The 23,155-nt window shown below is 52.3% G+C and overlaps 1 protein-coding gene across 1 annotated transcript in view; it reads right to left on the bottom strand.

Annotated features, from left to right (window-relative positions):
• Positions 1-15,064, bottom strand: part of LOC121350078 — an 88,761-nt gene extending 73,697 nt beyond the window's left edge. The window contains exons 1-4 of the mRNA XM_041461110.1: positions 15,052-15,064; positions 6,963-7,110; positions 5,016-5,103; positions 4,462-4,572 (exon numbers count right to left, since the gene is read on the bottom strand). Of these exons, the coding sequence (XP_041317044.1) occupies positions 4,462-4,572; positions 5,016-5,103; positions 6,963-7,110; positions 15,052-15,064 (360 nt within the window). The remainder of the gene's footprint in view (positions 1-4,461; positions 4,573-5,015; positions 5,104-6,962; positions 7,111-15,051) is intronic.
• Between the last annotated feature and the right edge of the window lie 8,091 nt (positions 15,065-23,155).

The raw sequence follows: 23,155 nt of genomic DNA on the forward strand, positions 1-23,155 counted from the left end.
TTTTAACCCAAGAGTTTGGGATTCATTTCAAACTCAGGTTTGGGGAACACGAGTGAAAATCCTTTGTTTGAAACTTGGGGTTTTGGGAAGGAGATACCCAGAAGGAATGGCTTTAAAGCCCAAACCCCAAAGGCATGGCCACAGGGGAATGTCACTGTTGTTCTGCCCCAACGTGGGAACTGTGGAGTGCTGGAGAGCCTGGTTTAACACGAGGCTTGGCTGCACAGCTTGGCACTGCAGATTACCTCTGCAGCACGATTTTGTCATCGTAACATGGTCTAAGAGATGCTAAAAGCATCCTCCTTTGGCATGGAAATATTTATGGGTATTCCTTCACTAAGCAGGCTTATCAGCAAGGACTGCATGAATGGAATATTATCCAATTTGTCGGATCGTTCCTACCCAGGCATCTTTCATGCAGATGATAATGGGAGAAGCCTGGAAGGCAGGATAGCCCAGAGCTTGTGGCTCAGGGGGGAATAAGGATCACCAGGAGAAGCCTTGGTGCCGGCAGCCATGGTGTGAGGAGAATCCTGGCTCCTTGCCCCATGGAGTTACTTTAGTCCTCACTTTTGGGGCTGCTTTCAGTGCCAGCATTAGCCAGGCATCTGCTGAGCCTCTCTGAGAGGAGAGAGGTGTCTCTTCCAAACAAAGCAGCTTCCCAGTCTCTCTCTCTCCCCTTTCCAAAATGGCTGCACCACACGGCAGTGGTGCAAAAGGTGTTTAATTTGAAAGTGTTCCTCTCCTCTCTGTTTGGAAGTGTCCTCAGCCACCTAGCAGCTGTGGCTGAGCCGTTTTTAGAAGTTTATAGCCCTGTAATGAGCTGGTTGAGTGCCTGTTGCTGGAAGGGGTTGTTCGCTCCGCGATTATCTCGGCCTGCTGCGCGGGCCTGTGCCAGGGCTTGGCTCCCTGATCTGCCCCTCAGCCCCAGGGATGAGGGGAATGAGGGGCACCGGGGCTGCAGCAGCATTTCCAGTGCTCAGCAAGGCTGGGGCTGGAGGAGCAGAGGGCTGGAGGTCACCTCTGTCCTGCCCTCGGTGGCCAGATGGCAGTGGCGAGTTGTTGGCATGAAAGCAGCGCATCCTGTGGAGCCTCTGCTTCGTGTCTGGACCCGGAGTTTGGACATTTAGGAAAATTAGCAATGCCAGCTCCAGCCTTAGACCTAAATCTAGACCTTGCAGAGCTCTTTCCCCCTGAATTTTGTGTCTCAGCACCTCCCCTGCTCCTGGAGGAAGCTGGACTAAGTTTTACCTCCTCGTTCCTATCCTGTCTACTTTGCCTCACTCCTCTCCTGCTTCCTTCCCACAGGAGGTGATTTCTCCATGGATTTCCCTTCCTTTCTCCCACTCCTGGGCTCGCTCCTGCTCCTTGCTGCCTGTTTGGAGCAGAATTTATTACAATATCAATAATGTGCCTTGTATACAAGGCCCAGCACTGCCTCACGCAAGCGCTGGGTGTAAATCATCACCATCGGCACCCCGGTAATTGCCCTGCAAACCCAGAGAAATTATTTTGCTGTCTGCAGCAATGAAACTTCCCCTTCTACCTGTGCAAATGGGCCCTGCTGACACGGACACTAATCACAGCTCTGCTCCTGCACTGGCTCGTGCCTCCACCTCTCTCTGGCTCCTGCTGCCTCTCACACACGCACGGAGCACCCACCTGGCACAAAAGCACTGGCAGAGCACACCTGCCTTCACCCACACACCTGAAACACACTCTCCTGCTTTGGTACCCTCACTTTCACCCCAAAAGTGCTCAGAGAAAAGCACTTCAGGCAGCCCCCACACCCCTACACCCACCCCTGCATCCTCAAGTGTCCGCACCGCTGTCCTTGGGCATTTTGGGGCTGTGCTGGCTTTCCCACAGCCTGCAACCCTAAAACCACAGATTCATTCATAGCTCTGCTCCCTCCTGCAGGTATCCTGACCCTGCAGACGTGCCCCAGCCTCTCCCTGTGTCCTGGTCCCCTGCCAGCACACGTCCACACGCACGGCCCTGCACACCCTCTTGGAGGTTCCTCCTCCACCTGCCTCTTTTATTTTCTCCTGGCACTTCTCCCATTCCCCCCTCCCTCACTGTTTACCATCTCTAATCACTCCCTGACTCCCATTCTAGCGCTGTGAAATCGCCAACCCCAGGCAGAGCCTTTCATGCCGCCTCGTGATAAATCTGGTTTATCCCAAATTACGAGGTTTTGCACAATTCATTCAAAGCTGAATGCACCCGCCCCATTTTCCTGCAGAATCCGCTCCCTTCCACTCTCATCTTCTTCACTCCCCTCCCAGGCCAAATCTGCAGATGAGGTACAGGCAAAACAAGAATATCCTGCCTTTCTGCTGTGCCTTTCCCTCTCAGGGATCCCAGAAGCACGGATACCCCAGAGCCTCCTGCATCTGCATCTTGAGCAGGTGGGAGCAGGGCTGTGCCAAAGTGAGGCTGGCAGGGACCAGGGATGTGCTTCCCTCCTCATCCTCCAGCTGAGCCCGCCCTCAGGGGAAGGATTGGGCAGGTCTTGCTCCATCCCTGGGGCTTCCCACTCCTCAGAATCCCGCTGTGACATGAAAAGGAGGCTTCTGCAGTGCTTTAAGGGCGAAAAAAAGTGATGCAAGTCACTTTTTTCCCTGCAGGGAGGAAGGCAAAGCTTGTCCCTTTGCAAAGCGTGGCCGGACAACCCAACCCAGCCCTGTCCTGGCCGAGGCAGCACGTCCTGCCTGTGAGATCTGGGAAGAATCCAGCAAAATCAGCGCTCCTTGGCAGCCAAGGACACCCTTCTCTCCCTTGCCAGCCCCAAACTCCATCAGCCAGCTGCCTGCCCAAAGGATGCAGCCATTTAGCAGGGAATGGGAGCAGGCTGCATCCTGCTGCTGGGGCAGAGAGCCAGAGCACGGCGCAGGTACGTGCCGGGCGAGCCTGGCGCCGCTGCCAGGGACTGCCAGGCATGCTGTGCCAGGGACAGGGCTCTGCCACAGCTGTGCCAGGCCTGTGCCAAGAGCCAGAGTCCCCCAGACACCCCGAACTTGCTGCAGAGCCAGTTCTTGGTGGGCCAAGTGGAAGGAGAGCTCCGCAGTCCGTCACCTCCTGGCTGCATCCGCGGGTGAGGAGCAGCCGGTGCCAGGCGCGGGACATGGAAATGCATCTTCTCCGGCCAGGATTGAGAGCAGCAAACTCTGTTGCCATGGTTACGGAGCAGCAACCCATCAGGCCCCATCTCACATCACTAACTCTGCCACTTAATTAACTGACTGCTCGTTATTTCCCAAAATGAGCTCCTCCATCCTCCTGCTTGCCTGAAATTCAGCTTTCAGATGCTTTTCAAGCAGTGGTCTCGCTCCAACGTCCTGTGTTTCATTTAAAACTCAGCAAGGAGTAGAAAGAACTGGGGACCAGCCCCAGGACTGAGGGAGGGCTCCAAGGGGAAGTTTTCCTCTAGGGATGAAGTAAATAGGATCAGAACTGTGGCTTTTGGTTTCCAACGCCCTTGGCATCTGCCTGGCTTCAGACTTGTGCCAGCTAAAGGTCACTGGGCCCTGTCCTTCCATTATCTGCACGTGGCAGGGTCACACTGGAATGAACTGGGCTGTAATTAGTGGTGTTCATAAAAAATTACTGCAGTCTGGGCTGATATTTCTACACCTTTCTGCAGGCAGGGAGTTCACTCTGCTGCAGCACCAGGCTGGGTGTGCAGTGCTCTGAACTGCTCGTGAGGAGGAGTCTGGGAGGGACCTGAAGGATTTACATTGGGATGTCTTGTCTGCTATGGATAAAAAGGCAGAGCATCCCCATGCCAGGGGGTGAGGGAGGGAAAGGATGCTGTCCAAGGCCTGAGAGGGGGATGGTTTTCTGTTTTCTCATCAAAAACTCACTCTAATCTTACCTGCTTCCTGTCCGCTACACCTTCACATCTAACATTTCCTCACTCCTTGCAAACCAGCCTTTCCCATGTGACTGCCAGCATCTCCTCCTGACCCTTAATCTCTCCCCGCTGCTGCTGCCTCACATTAACATCTCCCCATCTGAGGCTGAACAAATCCACACTCCAGAAAAAAAAAAAAAAGAAAAGAAAAAAAGGGTTTAAATAACTTGTTGTTGTCAAGTGAGAGTCAAACGCTGGCACGCTCTGCCCTGCAGAAAATTGCTTTGTGAAGCTCTCACTGCTGCTTCCCTCAGCTGCAAACCCTAGCAGGGGCTCCTTGCAGGAGCTGAGGAGTGCCCAAGGGGGATGGATGGGTTGCAGATACAGAATTTGGGGTGGGCAAGGCATTTTACCCATAAAGGCTCTGGGACCTACAGACAGCTGAATTAGGGTGAGCTGAGATCACAGTCTGGAGGCTGTTTTCCTCCAGGAGGGGATAATCCCGGGCTGTGGATGATGGGGATCCTGCTTTTTTAGGGTCCTGGGTGCCAGGTGAGGCTGGGCTGAGGTGCCAGGCAGTGCCACTGTCACCCTGTGCTCCTTACCAGTTTGTCGCTGTAGGGAGAGGGCTCGGGGGCTGCCATGTCATAGTAGGGAGTCTGCAGAGGGAACTTCTGGATCTCCTCCTCGTGTTTCATGTTGTCCAAGTGAACAACCTGGAGCAGAGGGGACAGAAGAGGGATGAGAAGAGAAGGGTTATCCTCTGGCAAGCTTTGCTTCAGGTGGCACCTCAACCAAACACCAACTCCTTCAGGCTTCAATATCCACCAAAGGGGCAGAGCAGAACCCAAATTACAGCTTTTAATTAATGCTAGACTGGGAATGCTGGGGGACAGGTCACAGAGTCACAGAATCATAGAGTTATATAACAGTTTGTGTTGGAAGGGACCTTAAAGATATTTTAGTTCAAACCTTCCACTAGACCAAATTTCTCAGAGCCCCATCCAACCTGGTCTTGAAAAATCCTCACTTTCTGCCCCTCAGACTCAATCCAGGAATTTCTTTGCTCTTGCAACACCAATTTCCCAAAATCCAGGCACTGTGGACCCTGCTTGAGATCAGTTTTCTGTGCCAGAGGCAGGAATTTGCAGGTTTTTACCTGGATGTCTTCTGGAGTCAGGTGGCTTTTCATGTCCTGTTTCCTCTTTGGTGGAGGGGCAGGTTTGTGGGATGGAGGGAGGTCAATCCTGCAGGGAAAGAAGAGGCTGCTGAGTAGAAAGCAGGAGGAAAGGTTCTGCTGCTTTGATGTGCCCAAGGATTTGATTGTGTTTGTCACCAAACTGCCAATACAATCACACAGATTATCCTCAGGAACTCCCCCGTGCCCTTTGTCTCACCCCAATTAGAATTGTTAATGGAAATAAACTCCCTCCTAGCATTCTGTCCTTATTCCAGGCAAATCCCAGTGTCAGGTGCAGATCCCGAGGGTGCAGCTGGGATACCTGCAAACCATCCCTTGGGAGGGAGGTGTTTGTGTCGTGGCTGTGAGGTACCAGAAAGTGATAACGAGGTAATGCCAGCCCCAGCCTGGCATTTCTCTGGGATGGCAGCCCTGCCAGGGCTTCCCAGGAGGAGTTTGAATCCTCCTCATGGACATGCTCTGCCAGGCAGGGACATTTATCCCTGACCCTCGCCAAGGATCAGCTCCTACCCCAGAGCACAGGGATTGGCAGCCACGATAATCCCAGCCTAGAGACTGTCTCTGCACATTCTGTTCACATGCACAGATGTGTCTAATCCTTTTACAAAACTTATTAAAACTCCGATCCACTAATTAGCTGGCTGCCCCCCTCCCTTCTCTCCGTGCAGACTCCACAGATCTGATGGAGATGGGCGCCTTCCCTTGGATTCCAGCGTGGGACTGGAATGTGCTGGTGGCAGGGAGGGCAGAGCAGGTCCCCGGGGCTCTGTAAAACATTGACTTCATGGCTCTACAGAAAAGAAATGCTATTACCTTCGGGATCAGCCTCCACAATAGAGGCAGCACCTCGGCAGGGCTGGGCAGGGCTGTGTTTCTATTCTCAGCTAAAGTGGCTCTTCCCTGAGCCTGGTGGAGGGCCATTGTGGGAAGTGGATTGTCAGAATGCATCTCGATCACAGGCCCGCTGCTGTTGATGCAATTTCACCTTGTGGAGCTGGGTTTTGTTGTTTGTGTGCCTTTCTGCCTCTCCTGCCGCTTCCCCCGCTCCTCTCCCCTGCCTCTCCTGCTATCCTCCAGTGCCCTCTCTCAAATGGGATTAAATGGAGCACAAAATGTGCCCAAGGTGTAACAACAATGAGGTGGAGGCTGGGGGAACATAAAAGCAACCTCTGGGTGCTGGGCTTTCCGTGCCTCCCCTGCGAGGTGGGAACAGAGGGAGGGGGTGAAGAGCTGGTGACAAGATAGAGCTGTTCAGCAGAGCCCAGGCTAAATGCTCCTGGAGAGGTTCCTGCTGCACAAAGCGACCTCCACACCACTCAATTCCCCGCCTGGGATCTCTGCTGCCCTGTGCTGGGCACAGCAAAGCCCAGCTCCAAAGAGGAGCCCCTGTGGTGGCCTCTGTCCCTGCTGTTGACAGAGTTAATGTCACCCACAGGTCCAAACGTGCAATGCTGGTGGATGTGAACCCTTTCCAGACACTTTGGGATGCATTCAGAGGTGCTCAGGGTCTATCAGAAACCCCTCTCTGATGGCAGGATGGGATTCAGTCTCATTCAGGAGCCTGAAGCCATTGGGAAAGGAGGAATAGGATCCACAGTGGGGGACAGTGGCACCGAGCCTCTGCCCCAAGGACATGCCACAGCAACCCCAGCACCTGGTGGAGCATCCCTGTGCTCCAGCTCCCACTTCAGGCTCGTGCCAAGACCTCAGGAACAGGAGAGAGCAGGACGGGAAGCACCAGGAAGCCCCAAGGAAGGGAAGCCGATCGGAGGAACGAGACAGAAACAGCAGGAAACCATTTTCCCACCAAGTTTTCCCGTTGTGCAGGCAGAGGAAGGGCCAGAGGGGCTGTCCCCCGTGCCCACAGCAGCTGCACCCCGGGCGGGCAGTGGCTGTGCTACTCACAGGTCGTTGTCAGTGTCCGAGCGGCTCTTCTGCTGCCGCCGGTAGACGATGATGACGGTGACGGCCACGCCGATGATGAAGACGGCGGCGATGACGCCTCCCACGATCCCGACGATGCCTCCCGGGGCACTCTGAGGTAGTGGCTTGTCTGCAACACACAGGAAAGCACAGGGGACGGGGTTAGAACACCAAAAATGCAGCTGGGGTGGCGCTGGCACCAGCAGGGATTCCGGGAGCAAAGGTGAGGGTGAATCCCGAAGTTTTCCCGAGTGTCCCTGTCCAGCAGCTCCATGGAGGGAGCCAGATCCTATCGAAATGCACAGCTCAGAGCTCAAGAGGAACAGAAATTGTGGCTACAATTGTGTCTCCAAGAGTTAAACACTTCCTCACTCCGCTCTGCAGTTTCATCTTCAGGTGTTTATTCCTGGATCCGCTTCCCTGCCTTTGTTCAGGCCTCAAAGGAAGAAGGGTTTAGGGAATAAAGGTGCTTCCAAGCATTCATGTGGACCTGCTGCTGGATACTGTTGAAGTATTTTGAAAGCCTTCTGCTGGGCTTTGTCCCAGTATCCTCACTGAATTCCTGGTGCTGCTGGAATGTTCTCAAAACGAGCTAAGGAGCAATGCTCAGTAGATTGGGGTGGAGCAGAGGTTTGTGCACCCCAAATTATTCCAAAAAAAGATGTCCTGAGTGCAGGATTTAGGGGCAGGAGGGAGACAGACCCAATCTTGCATTTCATCCCCTGCTCTGTGACCTGGGCCAGCTCCTTGGTGACAAACACGGGCCTCATCCAAAGGAAACCCATCCCGATGGGAAAGCGCTTTGAAACCTGCGATAAAAGGATTTAATTTGCTCTACCTTCCAACCTAATTAAACTTGAAAACTAGCTAATTGGTACTTTGTACTTACAACTCAGGCAGTGATGAAAGGAGGAGATAATTGGGATGGAGGAAGAAGGAGGAGGAGGAGGAGGAAGAAAAGATATTTAGGGGAGGGGAGCAAGACAGGGATGAGGGAACAAGGGGCTTTGCAGGACTTGTCTGTCACATCTAATTTTTGTACTTTTCTTAATGCCCTGGCTATTGACTGCTCTTAGAGACCAGATTGGGCTAATGGATCTTGTTCTGCAACAATTTTGGCTTTGGGTACCAAAATCTCCCCTAAACTACCCATCCCCAAGGCCTCAGAATTGGGCACACTTTCCATGTGCAAAGTAGTAAAACAAAATGTATGTGGCTATAAAACATCTGCACACATTCCCAAACCACACAGGACGACAAATCCAGGACTTTTCAGGGTGAAAAACCTGCTTTTTACTCCCACTTCATCTCCATGGATCCAGCACTTGCTCATCCTGAAACCCCTTGTGCCAGGTGCAGTCTCAAAAGGGCTGGGCTGGATCATTCCCAAGAGAGTATTCCCAGATCTCCCCTCCCAGCCAGCCTTCCCCAGCTCTCAGATTTGCTGCTGTCATCCAGGAGTGAACTGAGGTGTGCAAACATCTCCCTGGGAACCCCCCCTTCCTCTGCTCCATCCCAAACTGCACAAAGCACTCGAGCTCCCAGCCCCACGCTGGGAATTCACCCTGGGAATTGCTCGGACACCGATGCCCCATTCCCCTTCCCACAAAATCATGCTTTTCTCCTGCCAAACTTTGACACTCCGTGGGTCAGCATCCCACCCTCCCCCTGCCCTCCCCTGCTCCTTAATGAAGAGCTCTGAGCTCTGTCTTTGGTGGCAGGATGCTGAAGTCATCAGAACCTGCGGTGGCAGCCACTTTTCCTCCTCTTCCCTCCTCCATAAGCCACAACACCTTGTAAATAATATTTGTGCCTCCAGACAGCTCTCTCACAGCTGACAGCCCCCCCAGGCCAGCACTCGGGGTTGTGGCTGTAAAGAATGTCCCAGTCACTTTGGCTGGGGCATTCCCGTGATGAATTAGCCCCTGATGGCTCTCGGGATGGCAGGGACCGAGCAGGGAACGAGCAGAGAACATCAGCCTCCTGCTGCTGCCGTAAATCAGGAGTGTGGGGTGGGGAGAAAAAGGGTGGAAGGAGAAAGAGGGAAAGGAAAGAAATAAATCAAATGGATCTCCAGGAGCTCAGGTGAGACTGGGTGACAGCAGGAAGGGGCTGAGAAAATTTTGAGGGGGACGAAAATACAGCAGAAGAGGGAGAGGTGAATACAGGGCAGTAAGGGGAGCAGGGGAGTGAAAGAATGAAGGAGCACAAGGAGAATTGCAAATATTTGGGTTTTTTATGAGAGTCCCTCTTCCTTCCTAGGCTCTCTGTATGAACATCCCGGGGTCAGAGCCCATCCCAGGGCTGTGTGGCCTTGCAGGGACAAGCACCAAAACATGGCACAGCCCTGTGGCAACAAAGCCTGCCCCTACACGTGCAGCTCTTTTTGCTGGGGACAATCTGAGCCACTCCAAAGTGCTGGTCACGGCTTTGCAGGGGTCCAGGCAGGGAGATGGCAGAGGTGGCAGTGCTAATTGCTGGCAAGAACAGGAAACCCCAGGAGGTGAGGAAGATAAATGAGAAAAGAAGGTCCCGAGAGAGCAGGAAAGTGCCCAGGATAGAGGAAAATGAGAATTAGAGAGAAACCTTCATTTACACTTCCTCTTCCCTCTTACTTATTTTTTTTTTTCTTTCCCCATTTAAACCTTTTTCATCTCTATCCACTGTTTATTTCCCCCTGGGGAAGAGTTGTGGTTGGTACAGTTTGGAGGGCCCACCAGGGCTTTTCTGTAGGGGAGTGTGGCTGCAAAAAGGGACATCTCAAGTCAAGAGGAGAACACCAGAAAAGCTTCAGGAGATGCCCAGAAGTGCCAGATGAGGATTCAGTTCCACTGACAGGGCTTTTGGGCAGCCTTGGGAAGATGTTTGCAAGGTTTGTGAATCAGGATCAGAATAAATTGGCAGGACAGCTCAGGGGCCTCCAGACAGGAGTGGGAAAAGGCTTTGCCAATTAAGAATGCAAACCCCCGTGCTCTGTCACGCTTGAACAATTTAAAACTCTCCAAAAAAAGAACAAAATTAAAAAAAAAAAGGAAAAAAAAAAAGAATACAAAGTTTGTGTGAAGCAGTTGGCAGTGAGGCAGGTACCAGAGAACCCAGAGGGGCTCAACAAACAGCTCAGCCTTATCTGGATGTCTGAGGGCTGCTGGGAAACTCCTCATTCCTGCTGCAAGCTGAATTAATTCACAGTATTACAATTAGGGAGAAAAGAAGGGCGTCCCACCCCCAGTCTCTTTCAGAGCTGTTTTGTTCATTACTTTGTTCTCCCACGGCTCTTGTGGAGTCGGAGGCAGACCCAGGGAAGGGAGGGAATGGTTATCTCTCCGTAAAGCATCGTTCCCAGCCCGCGCAGGGCGCGTGCGTGCTTCCCGAGAGCAGCCGCCAGCAGAGGAGGGTCTTTGTGCCAGCCAGGCAATGACACCATCCTGAGCTGCTGATAGCCAACTGCCCAGCCCCAGAGCCAGCCAAAGCACACTCCAAACGCTGACAGCTGCTCCCAGCGAAGGAGGAATGCCGCTAGCCGTGGATGCGTGTCCTGCTAGCCATGGATGTGTGTGCCTCTAGCCATGGATGTGTGTCCTGTTAGCCATGGATGTGTGTCCCTCTAGCCATGGATGTGTGTCCTGTTAGCCATGGATGTGTGTGCCTCTAGCCATGGCTGTGTGTCCCTCTAGCCATGGATTTGTGTCCTGCTAGCCATGGATGTGTGTCCTTCCTGCTAGCCATGGATGTGTGTCCCTCTAGCCATGGATGTGTGTCCTGCTAGCCATGGCTGTGTGTCCCATTAGCCATGGATGTGTGTCCTGCTAGCCATGGATGTGTGTCCCTCTCTAGTCATGGCTGTGTGTCCCTCTAGCCATGGATGTGTGTCCCTCTAGCCATGGATGTGTGTCCCTCTAGCCATGGCTGTGTGTCTTTCCTGTTAGCATGGATGTGTGTGCCTCCTGCTAGCCATGGATGTGTGTCCGTCCAGCCATGGCTGTGTGTCCCGTTAGCCATGGATGTGTGTGCCTCTAGCCATGGATGTGTGTCCCTCTAGCCATGGCTGTGTGTCCCATTAGCCATGGCTGTGTGTCCTGCTAGCCATGGATGTGTGTCCCTCCTGTTAGCCATGGACGTGTGTCCCTCAGGCCATGGATGTGTGTCCCTCCTGTTAGCCATGGCTGTGTGTCCCTCCTGTTAGCCATGTCTGTGTGTCCCTCTAGCCCTGCTCCACACATGGATGTGTGTCCCGTTAGCCATGCACTGGGAGGAGCAGAGCTGTGGGTGGGGTCTGGGCAGGCAGGAAGGTTTCACCTGGGGGTGATGACTGGGTCTCACCCTGTTTTGGTTTTTTTTTTCCCCTGTTCTGACTGTCTCCCTGAGTTCAGCTGCCCCAAGGAGAGCCTGAGCCCCATCTCATTGCTGAGGCACTGGCTGCACCCCCAGGTGAATCTGGAAGCTGGGCCAGTCTCAGGGCTGGTTTACAGCAGCTCTGAGTGGAACTAATTTGCTCCAAGAGAGCTGCACACCCTTCTCCTCTCTGCCCCCTCCTAAATCCAGCCTGATCCCTCTTTCCTTCCCAGCAAACCACCACAACAACACACAACATCTCTGCTAAACCCTCTGCACCCATAACCAGTTCCAAAGCAGGGTTCCCTTTCCATTTATCACCTCCCCACAGTGAGCAAATCCCCCTCTATTTCATGGCTGGCTGGCCCAGGGGCTCAGCCGTGCTCACAGCCTTGGGAAGGGATTGGGATCCTTCTCCTTTGTGCTGGCAGCTCTGGAGCTCCTGCAGCAGCCAGCCTTGCTGGATTTAATGCAACCTCAGGGCTCCATGCAGCCTTTTCACAGCATTTACCCTGTGCCCAGCCCATGCCAGCCCAAACCAAGCCTGTCCCCAGCCTGGATTGTCACCGTGACCTGGTGCAAGGAGAGATTTGCTGGACTCCTTCTGCCTGCTGGCCCTTTGAGCAAGACAATGAGCTCAGATGTTGCATATTTATAATACACCCCACCTGACACATTCCAGGGAGCCTGAGACAAGTTCACAGAGCTAAATTAAACCGAGTTGAAAAGCTTGGCAGAACAAACACTTCCCTGGCTTGGTTCTGGAGGCAGGAGCAGGATTGGCTAATTTGAGACACGCTCCAGTAGAACACACACCCCCAGGCACAAGCTGGTTCCCAGCCTTGTTGTGATGCCTTTTGTTTGCAAAGGGTTAATGGAAAGCTGTTCCCAGGAGCTGACAGGGCAAAGGGGAGGATAAACAGCGGGGCTTGCAAGGCACTGGGGGTTTTAAAGGGATCTGAAGTCTGAGGGAGGAGAGTGGGGAGGGTTTCTCTGGGCTCTGTGCATTCAGTGAATCCCTTCCAGGGACAGCCAGGCACCCAGAGGATGAAAGGGATTCAGGAGAGCAAGAAACTGCTGGGAAAGCTGCACCAGCAGCACTGGACCATGAGTGTTTGGGGTTGAAGTGCTTCAGCCCTTCATGCCCTGGGTCCAAACCCTTCACAGCCCTTGCTCTGATCCTGGTTTGAAGGGGAGAGGAGAAGGGGAATGCAGCAGCTCACTCTGCTCCCACCTAGGCCCCCTCAGACCCTGCTCCAGCTCAGACCCTTCCCTCACTGCAGGCGGAGGTGACCAGGCTGCACTTCACAGTGAAATTCTGTCCTGTGCAAACACAAACCCACGTTCCACGTCAGTTCATGGTTTGCAGCACCACTTAACCCCCGGCAGGATCCAGACCCAGCTGTGTCACCAAGGGCTGCTCATGCAGGGAGAGGAAGAGGAGCAGCTGGACCACAGCTCAGGGAACAGGGGTGGTTTGGTTAGGAAAGGCTGTTCTGAGCAGGAAGAGTGTCTGGCTTCACTTGGAGACAAGAGCACCATGTTAGTAATTCCCATGCCAGTTATGTAACCCCAGCAAACTTCTACACATGCTCAGGGGAAGAGTTTTCACCTGTGATGTGATTTTCAATGTTATAATGAAGATAGCTCAGCTACAGGATGCATGGACCTTGAATGTTTTGCCACACAGACATCCATCAACGTCTTGATTTAACACATCCTTAAGGCTTGTTGGTTCCAGGAGGTCCTGGAGTAAGATCTGCTGTCTGTTCCACTGATAGACAACATCTTCATTTACCCCATCCTTAAAACTTGTTAGTTCCAGGATGTCCTTGGCTGAGGGATGCTGCCTGCTCCCCTGATTAGGTCTCCTTTCTTCCTGATTAGGATTGAAAGCCTACAAAGATCTGACGGCAGGGAACATCCTGACTCGAGATAATCTTGACCTATTCCACATTTTGTAGCACAGCCAGCTAAAGGTTAAACGCCAAAATGAAGGCAGAGCTGTTCTTCTGCCTCCATGCCCTGATATAAGTCAGATGGAATTTTCAGAGCCGTCACAGCCTCTCCCATCGGGGTGTTTGTTGATGTAACTCTCACTTACACAATCAGCCACCACACAGGCGAGTGCCAAGGCATGGCTGCGATCCTGACAGTGCCTCATTTCCCTGGAAATCCCCCTCTGCACAAGCTGGGCCCCCAAAATGTGCTGCTCACCTCCCACACGGCGCTGCTGGTCCCTGCAGAGGGGTGCTGGGAGTGTCCTGCTTTTACTGTGTGTGTGATGGGGGCAAAACCACTCCCCAAGGGTGGTTAGACAAACAAATGCCCCCACCCCTCTGCATGGTCCTTTTTCTCCCTGCCACAAGTGGGAATCCCTCTGTCCCCTCTCTAATTTCCCTCCACTGAATCCCAGAAATCTGGGTATTCCCGGGGTGCTCAGCTCGTTCCCAGCACGGCCATCCCCCTGTCTGGGTACTGATCACAGCATCCCTTCAAGATCCCTGACCACTTTCCTTCCCTCTGGCATTTTTGCCAGCCCAACTGGCACTTTGAGGCTTTTCAAGCCTCTCCCCAGCCTCTGATGAGGTTTTGGGAGAGCCTGCAAGTGCAGTGTGTGGATCCAGCCCTCCCTGGGGTGCCTGCTTTGAAGTGGACACTGGGATGTGCTTGGCTTTCCTGGGGATTTCACACACATTCCAGCAGGGAATGGCTTTGCCATGCAAGGCTCTCTCCAGTAATGACCAGTTTGTCCCTTTGCTCCTTTCCCCTGCAGGAAACACCATCCTTGGTTAAATAACATCTGGTTAAAGAGCTGCTGGCCGCAAAAACATGTCTGGAATGTGGCCCTAGCCCTTGGTGACCTCCCTTTTTACGCTGCCAGTGGCCACTGACAAGGACGGGGTTTGGATGCAGCAGTGGGAGCGGGCTGTTAACCCCTGGGATCCTGCAGGGATGAGGATGCTGCAGAACTCTGGTGGGAACTCCACCACAGATTCCTCTTCCTGGGCTGGTTTTTTCTCCAGCAAAGAGGGGGCAAACACGACCTTGCTGCCACTAATCCACCCCAAACTCACCTGCCCTCTCTCCCTGCCAGCCCCACAGACTCCCTGCATCCCACACCCAGGACGTGCAGGATGGGGAGCACCCCAGCCTGTTTTGGGGAAGGAGATGAGCCCTGGAGAAGAAGGGAAATGTTCCTTGGCATTTCCTCTGCCTCGCAGCCCTTAATTTTAGTTCTGCTTCATTTCCTTGCAGCTTGGCAGAGTAATGAACAATCAAATCCCTTTAGTAATTTATTTCTTCTGCCGCACAGTTTCGAGGAGGTGATGACACTTGAAATTGCCTCTCCTGGAGGGATGGAGGGGCTGGATCCTGCAGCCCATTACACCAGAATGTTCCTGTCCTGCTCTCAGCAGCCTGCCCAGAGCACAGCGTGCTCCCAAACCCATGTTCAGGCAGAGACACAGCCCTGCTCCCTTGATGAGTCCATTAAGGTCACGCTATTACAAGCAGCCACCAGATGAATTCTGTCAGATAGAAGGCACAGGAACTGCAGCTCCGGCTCTCATCATTTGTGTTAATAGAGTTAATTTGCTCAACGATCCCCAGCAGCACTCCTGGGAGCGTCTCACTCTGCCTGGCCGTGTGCCCCGGGCTGTGTTTGTCTCCTGTTGCCGTGGGGGTGTTTACAGCAGCGGGCAGCTGTGTCCTGGATGTCTCCAAAGGATGAGCTCACCTCCCGTTTGCATCCGGACCCAGGGGATGCCCAGCAGGGTGAGCAGGAGCTGCTCTGCTCCCCTGTCACCTGGCCAGAAGTGTATGGACAGGGAAAGGGGGACATTGCTCTGCTGTGCCCGGGCAGCTGCAGCAGCAGGGAGGGCTCCAGGCTGCTCCTCACACCCCTTTTCTTCTTCCTCTCCCAAAAACCCTGAGAGCTGCAGCAACCCGGACCAGAAAGTGACTCCCCAGCCTCCTGGAGCAGGGAGGGAGCTGCCAGATGTGTGAGGATGGAGCTGCTGGATGCTCCTGTGGCTCTGGTGCTGCTGCCTCCCCTCCTGCCCCTCACACGCCTTCCAGGACTGTCACCGTCCCTGTCCTGGTGTCCCCAGCTGTCCCCACCCAGTCCTGCTCCAGGAGAGGTGCAGGAAACAACTCAGGCTTCACCTTCCCGACCCTCTTCCTGATTTCTCCCTCCTGTTAATGGCACTGAAAGGCTCCTCACACACCTTCCCCCCTCACCTAGCTTCCCAAATGACAAAAGCAATAATTAGCCGTGCAGCCTCATTGAGCAGGGAGTTTCTCAGCTTGGACACAGGGAGCTTCCCCCTTCTCCAGCATGGAGCAAATGGAAAAGCAGGAAAGGGAGCAACCAGTGAGCAGCACAGAGAGCTGAAGGCCATGGGTACAAAAGCCAGGCTTACCCTGGGGACACAACGGGACTGAAGAACAGCCCTGCACTGTTCCACAGGCACTGCAGCAGGTGGATGTGGCCAAGAGGGCTGAAATGACCCAGAAAAGGCACAAGATTTGAAAAGATGCTCATGGTCTGTCTCCAGAGACTGGCACGCTTTTGTTTGTGGCTTCTGAGATGACAAAACAATTTCCCTGTGTTTGAGGGTGGCAAAGCTGAGGAGCTTGCTGGACAGCATCTCCTTGGATACTCCACTTATTATAAGCAAACAGAGGGGTTGGAAGACTCAGCTGAGGAGATTCCTAAGTCACTGCTGTTGGATTTTTACAATTTGTTAGAATAGTTAAATTTGAGAAGGTTAAATTCCAGCAGAATGGAGGAGGGCACAGAGAATGACTCGAATCCTGCAGGGTGGTTTCCTGGCACCACAGGAAAAGCAAACACAGGCTCCAGGTAATAAAGAATTAAAAGGCAGGAATATAATCAATGCCAGTCTGTGAGGGTCATGGGAAATGGGCCTTGTCAGTCAAACACAATGTCATTTTTTTTCTTACTAAACCAGTCATGTCATCAAAACAAATGTAGAGACAGGATGGAAAATAGATTTAGAATGACTGACAGGATTTGGGAGTTGAACACAGAGGCTGCCAGAGCTGGTCAGTCACAAGGTCACCCCCTCACCCAGGACAAGCCCTCCCCACCTCCAAATCTCCCTGTCCCACCCCAATCCCCTGCTGGGTGCCAGCCTCTGGGCTCAGCTGGACGCCAGGAGAGGGGAGGTGACCCCTCAGTGACACAGGGCCTTGAGGAAAGGACATCCTGGGGAAGGGACAGGGCTCCCAGAGCCTCTGTGGAGGGTGCAGAGCTGCCTGTGCACATCCCTCCTTTTGGGGACAGGCTCCAGCAGCCTCCTCCTCTCCTCCCCCCATTCTGTTGCTCAGGTAACACTTTCAAGGCAGGTCCTCCAAGCAAATTTTTAGGTCAGTTATAATTGGAGAAGCTCACACAGAGCTATAAAACATCAGTTAATATGCTGGAACTATCTAGTTAAATGCCAATTATAAAACCCCATAAGCTCCTCAACTCAAATATATTAATAACATAATTAAACATTTATTGCTTATGCAAATTAAAAGTTCAGTTAATCGGACGTCAACGAAACCCCAGGAAGTGACCATTTAAATAACTAATTTCTCTTTAATTACGATTCCTCCCCATTGCAAAGCCCCCCATGCCATCATTGCTGGGCAGTGTTTACTCCAGCTTGGCATTCCCAGCCCATTCCCGCTCCATTCATAACCCCAGACAGCTGCAGCATTCAGAGCACAGCTGGCAGCAGCTGGACTGGGCACACTGGGGGGATTATGGACCTCGGGACGAGCACCTCGGGCTGGGATCAGCTCCCCGGGTGGACAGATCTGTGTGCCAGCAGAAAGCCACTGTGCATTGTTCTGGTGACACTGGAAGGGCTGGGAGCTGCAGCAGCGGGGTGAGGCTGGAAATGAAGCGTTTATTCCTCGGGGAATGGAGGAATTTGTTTCCCCCGGTGAGCAGAGCCATACGGATGGACTCCCTCCCTCTTCCCCTCCCTCCTCCCCTCCCTCCACGGGCAATCAGTTAAACCTGACAGGTGTGAAGCTGGCAAATTTCTTTTCCAAGCCCTGAGGAAAACAGGCTGGCAGGAGTTTGGGGTGTTCAGGAGGATGAGGGAGAGGTGGGAACATTCCCACACCCTCCCTCCGTGGGGTGAGTGGTGGCTCAGGGTGGGTGGAGGGAGGGAAGGTGCACCTGGGGCTGGAAAAGGACTTGAAAACCACAAAAATCAGAACCCCCCCCTCCTCTCACAGCTCCCTTAGGATTTGATCCCTAATCACCTCCTGGGATTTATTTTGCCAGTGCTGAGCTCCCCAGCAAACCACAGGACAGTGTCTTCTGCACACAGGCAGAAAAAGATCATTTACTGTTCACATTCAAACCGTTCTCCTCCCAGAATACCCAACTATTCAGACAAAGCCCTCTGCCTGCTTCCTACCAGGACCTGGGTTTGGTCCAGCAGTTGTGAAATCTGTGGAGGAGGGAGCATCCTTAGCTCACCTTGAGCCTGGCTTAGTCAGATGAGGCCACATTCACCTCAGCTGCCGAGGTGAAGGGAGCAGCTCGGATGGCAGGTATCCATAAATCACTGCCTTTCAATAATTCAGCCCCTGGAGGGTGACACAACATTTTTACCCTACATTTCAGGTGAAAATATCAGCCTGGCTGTCTGATTTCTGCTCGCCAGGATGTGAAATTCCAGCAGTGCAACACGCATCCATTTTTTTTTTTTTAATTTTTTTTTTTTTTTTAAACAGGCTGAGCCTTGTTCTGCAAATACTCTCTAAATCCAGGCTGCATCTAAACACGTCTGGGAAGGCTGTGAAATGCCTTGTTTGGAGGAGGAGAGAACCAGCCCCCCTCTGCTTCTGCCAGGCACCACTGAGGGCATCTGAGGCTCAACAGCACTTCTGGTGTCACAGGTCCCTCAGCTGGAATCCATTTGCATAAAGCAATTTCCTCCAACAAATATGTTCATACAAATCAAACTGGAGATTGCAAATAATTTGAAAGTGAAAAAAAAAAAAATCAAAAAACAAACCCAACCCTAATCAAACATATTTGCTGCTACAAGTAATTCAGCCTGTGCCGTGAGTTTCTCCTGGTTCCATTTACCCAGCAGTGGCTGGAGGAGATTTAATGGGCTCTGTGTGACCTTGAGTGCTCTGAGCTGAACTGCAGCAGGGCTTGCCTCTCACCTCACAAGGAATTTGGGATTGAAGGTCACAGATTGCAGCGACCTGGCCTGTTTCCAGTGCCCCCTCACAGGTTTAACATCTCCCAGTCCCCACCTCCCCTTTCTGCTGGAGCCCTTTGGCTCCTGCACTTCCAGCTCTGACTCTGTGGATCCTGGGAGGTCCCCCTGGTTTTGGGTTTTGTGCAAGGTGTCCATCCCAGGTGCTGTTCCAGGGATATCAGGCAGGTTCCCTGGAAATTCCCTGATCACCCTGAGCTGCATCTCACCACAAATCCTACTCCAGCTCCTTTATTTGGGCAGAAATAAACCGCCAGGGTGGCCAGGAATGGTGAGGGAATGCACAGGAGGGGAACCTGGCTCTGCACCTCCACCAGGGACATTCCAGCCCCGAATTCCAGGTGCTGTCAGCAGGGAGGGGAACCCACCACGCTCAGCACTGTGCACACCACAGCCACAAATCCCCTCCTGCCCTGGTGCAGCTCCTGCCCTGGGCTGCTCCTCAAGGCTCTGCAGCCCCTTTTGGGGCCAGCAGGGCTCTCCTGCACATCCAAGGGATCCAAGACACTTTTTACTCCAGCAGGCGCTGCTGGCACTCCCACCCCAGCATGTTTCTGCACAAAGCCCGTGGGCTGAGAGAGAAAAACAAGCAGGATGGGAGTGCAGGGGCTGAGCTGGAATTGGACACTGAACTGCAATGTGCACATGGAGCAGAGCTGATCCCAGGGAGAGACCCCATGACCTCATGTCCATTTTGGGACCATTCTGGGTTGTGCTGCCCAAGGTGGATCCATTGAGGCTTCTTAATAAATCCCTGCTTTATTCTTTAGCTCCATCTAGTCTCTGTTCTAGGTCACCCTTCTCAAGGTATCAATATGCCCTGAGCTCACCCTGAGCTCACCCTGAGCCTGCAGAGGGTTTTGAAGCCCCATTGCCAAGGCAGGCACGTGTGGCTCTATAAAACATCCTCCCGTGTCTCTGCATCCGGGCCCTGCCACATTCTAGGGAAATATTGACATTTTCCCAATAGCCTGTCCCATCTGCTGCAGCCAGCAGTGAGAACTTCCTCAGCCACAGACACTTGTCCTAAATTTTCACAGATTTTTCGATGGATTTTTCTGCCTTGTGTTTTTCCAGCCGTTTATTTTTAAGCTCAGGTTAACTTTGGGCCTCAGCCAAGGAATTTCACTGTTTACATCAACAAAGGGAAGCTCTCCCAGCCTTGTTTAGCCTGCACTGGATCTGCTGTCCAGGAATTCCACACAAAACCAGCATGCCAGTGGCAAACCCAGTCATTCCCAGTCACCTTCTCCAGCCCATTGCTGGAGATCTCTGAACCCTAAACCTTCAGCCTTCACCTGCAAGCAACTCCCCTTCCAAAACACAAATAATTGGAAATTCCAAAAAAACACTGCATATCCTGGGATATTTCCAACCCAAACCATTGCCAAACAGGTGCTATGTAATTCTCCTCACTGAGTGCAAAACGACGCAGCCACAGATGCCCCAAAAAGAAGGAGAAGGTCTCTTTTTTTAAAATTCTTTATTTATAAAAAAGTACATTTTTTTTTTTCCACAGCTCAGCCACTATTGGTTTTTTATACAAGTAAAAGGAAGGGTGATGCAACACCCCACCCACACAAATTATAACCATGAAAATACCTCCCCCCCCCCAACCCAGGACTCAAAATGAACAAATTACAAAGGATGGAAATCAAAACAAAACAAAGCAAAACAAAAAACAAAACAAAACAAAACAAAAAAATCCTCAAAAAAGAAAACAAAAAAAAAAAAAACCAGAAAAAACCCCAAACCAAAATCATGAAAGTCCATTACATTATTATTATTATTTTTATTTTTTATTTTTTACAAAAGCACTTACAACACAGATTACAAAATAAAAAAAAAAAGAAAAATAAAAAGAAATAAAAGAAAAAAAAAAGTGGGGTTGGGGTTGTTTGTTTGTCTGTCTGCAGTTTTAATTCCACAATGATCATTACAACCAGAGGTCGAAGAAAAAGAGAGATAAAATCACTGGAGCTGAGGAATCATGTTTTTTTAAAAAAAGAGAAAGGCCAAAGAAAAGCAAATCCAGATCCTCAAGGAGAGTCCCTCCACCAAGAGCAGAGGCTCTGACTCCGTGTGCTCCTTACATTCACCCGGGGGAGTCGCACAGGGAAACCCCCTGGTCCCAAATCCAAGCCCAGCTTTAGGCTTGGCTTTCCTTCCCTTGCTGATGGGCTGAGCCCCCCCTGCTCTCCCCCAGCCCCTCTGCCCTTGGCCCCCGCTCCGGGTGAGTTTGGGATTGATGGGAAGGACCCAGGACCTTCAGAGCCTCCCTGTGCCAAGGATTCCCCTGGGAAAAGCCCAAACTGGCAGCAGATTCCCTTGGGGGGGAAGGCATGGAAGGAGTGCGGAGTGGGGAGGGTGAGGGGCTGTTTGACACCTCATCAGGACAGAACAGGCAGTGTCCCCTGTCCCCACAGCTGCACACACCCCAAATTTCAGTGCTGCAACAGCAGGGCTGGAGGGAAACTTAAAAGTGGATTTTAACCTGCTGGGAACCTGAGATCCCCCATTTCCACACCGGGAAGCTCAGAGCCTGCAGGAATGGCACAGCTGAGCCCCACCAGGGCAATGGGGTTTTTCCCTCCACCTAATCTGCTCCCCAAACCCCAAAAGTCAGCGTGTGCATGTGCATGGCAAAGGGAAAGAGCCCAGCAGAGCAGCAGCCCCGTTCCAATCACACTCCCCTCTCTAACTGCCTCGAGATCAATCTTTGCAGTCTCTCTCTCCCTAACCCTCCCTGATTTTTGCTGAACTGTTGTTGTGTTTCTTTTTGACTCAACATCAGGAAAATGGCTCCCTTTGTCCCTCATGTCTTTGCAGTCAATTCGGTACAACCATCTCAGTTTGTTGATTTATTTCATGAGGAAATCTTCAGGTTGTTTTTTTTTTTTTTTTTTTTTTTTTTTTTTTTTTCCCCCTTGAAATAAAAAAATTTAACAAAAAAAAACAAAAAAAAAACCCCAACAAACCTGGTAATTAAATAAGGGAAAATAACATCACTAGGGTGAATTGCAATGAATAATCCTAGAGAAAAGCCCCAGCAGGGAAACAGCTGGGGTGTCTTTGTACATAAAGCACAGGCTCGTTGTGGGCTGTGACACAGATCTGTTTGCTTGCACAGCTCCCTGAATTCCCAGGGAAGGAAACGGGGGATTGGCCCAAATTCACCTGAATTTTGGGTCACTGACCTCTCTCGCTGCCTGCTCAGCTTCCCCACCCACCCTGAGGTACCACAAGCTTTGTGATCCAGGAAGAGGCTGGGAAAAGGGAGAAGCACCAGGCTGATGTCTGTGTTCCCAGCAGGGTGAAGGCATTCCCCAGGCAGAAACCCAGCCCGGGGGGGCCACACCACTTCGGGACTGGTGTGAAATGGGACATTTCCTGCAGAGCAGCAGCTCCCTGGCACCGAGCTGGAGAGGAGGAGGCCTGTGGACAGCTTCCCTCTCCCAGCTGGAAGCTCCCACTCCATCCTTGCCAGGTCCCACAGGGGCATTTCCACCTCCTCAGCACCTCTGGTGAAAGGGGGCTGAGAGAAGCAGGGATTTTTCATTGAGGCAGCCTGTGTGGCACTCCAGGCTGACAGAATCTGTCCTCTGAGGGAAATTGGGGCACAAAGGGACAGGTGACACCACTGCCAGAGCAAAGAGCAGCCCTGCTGCTGAGCCCTGCACGGTCCCAGCTCATTCCCTCCCTGCAGGATGCACGTGGTTCTCCACTTTGGCCTCTCTCCTGAGCTCACCCCTGCACTCAGGTGGGAACAGGGATCACTTTCTGCTTGATGATGCTGGAAAAACTCATCTAATTCCCTTCAAGGGTCCCCTCAGAGCAATTTAACCCAGAGAAGGCAGTGATGCTATTACTGGACCAAAACAGCTCTCAGATGAAGCATCAATCTGATTTTCTTCCCCCACACTTCTTTTTTCTTCCACCTTGCTATGGATTAATGGCTAATCACTCGGATAATTACCACCCCAAGAGTCTCTTGGCCATCTAGCTGACCTTGCAGGGGACAGCAAGAAGCAAATGACAGCACAGAGGTGGCATTTCTCCATGGCTGTGGTGATAATTGCACCAGGGGAGCAATGCTGAAGAGCTCAAGGATGAGAGAAACGCAGCACTGAGCCTTGGGCTCGCAGGGCGCCTCGCTGCTGTGCCAGGCAACGCTGCCTAAGGATCTTCCACTCCAGGTTCTGGATGAAAAATGCTCATTTGACCCCTTTTCTGAACCACTCTGAGGAGGTAAGTGGCTGAGCTAAGTCCTGAATTTGGGCTGGTGCAAAAAGGGCAGGAAAAGGTGCTGCAGCAGGGAGGGAATCGTGCAGAGGCTCTAGCTTGGAAATCCCACACTGCTCCACTCTCTCCTTTCCTTTCCCTGGCTCCCACTGGGTTTTTGCCTCACTTCAGTGGGCAGTGTGTGAATGGGCAAGAAATAATCCAAGGAAGGCTACAGCTCCAAAAATGACACCTTCAAAGGCAAGCTAGTAACTCCCAAAGCAGATTTCTTAGGGTTCCTTTGCTCTGACCTCTCCCAGGCCCTCGTGCCCCACCTGCCAGCCTTTGCACCTTTGTTCT

The sequence above is a fragment of the Pyrgilauda ruficollis genome, unplaced genomic scaffold (genome assembly GCF_017590135.1).
Source record: "Pyrgilauda ruficollis isolate IOZ18807 unplaced genomic scaffold, ASM1759013v1 scaffold15, whole genome shotgun sequence".
NCBI lineage: Eukaryota > Metazoa > Chordata > Aves > Passeriformes > Passeridae > Pyrgilauda > Pyrgilauda ruficollis.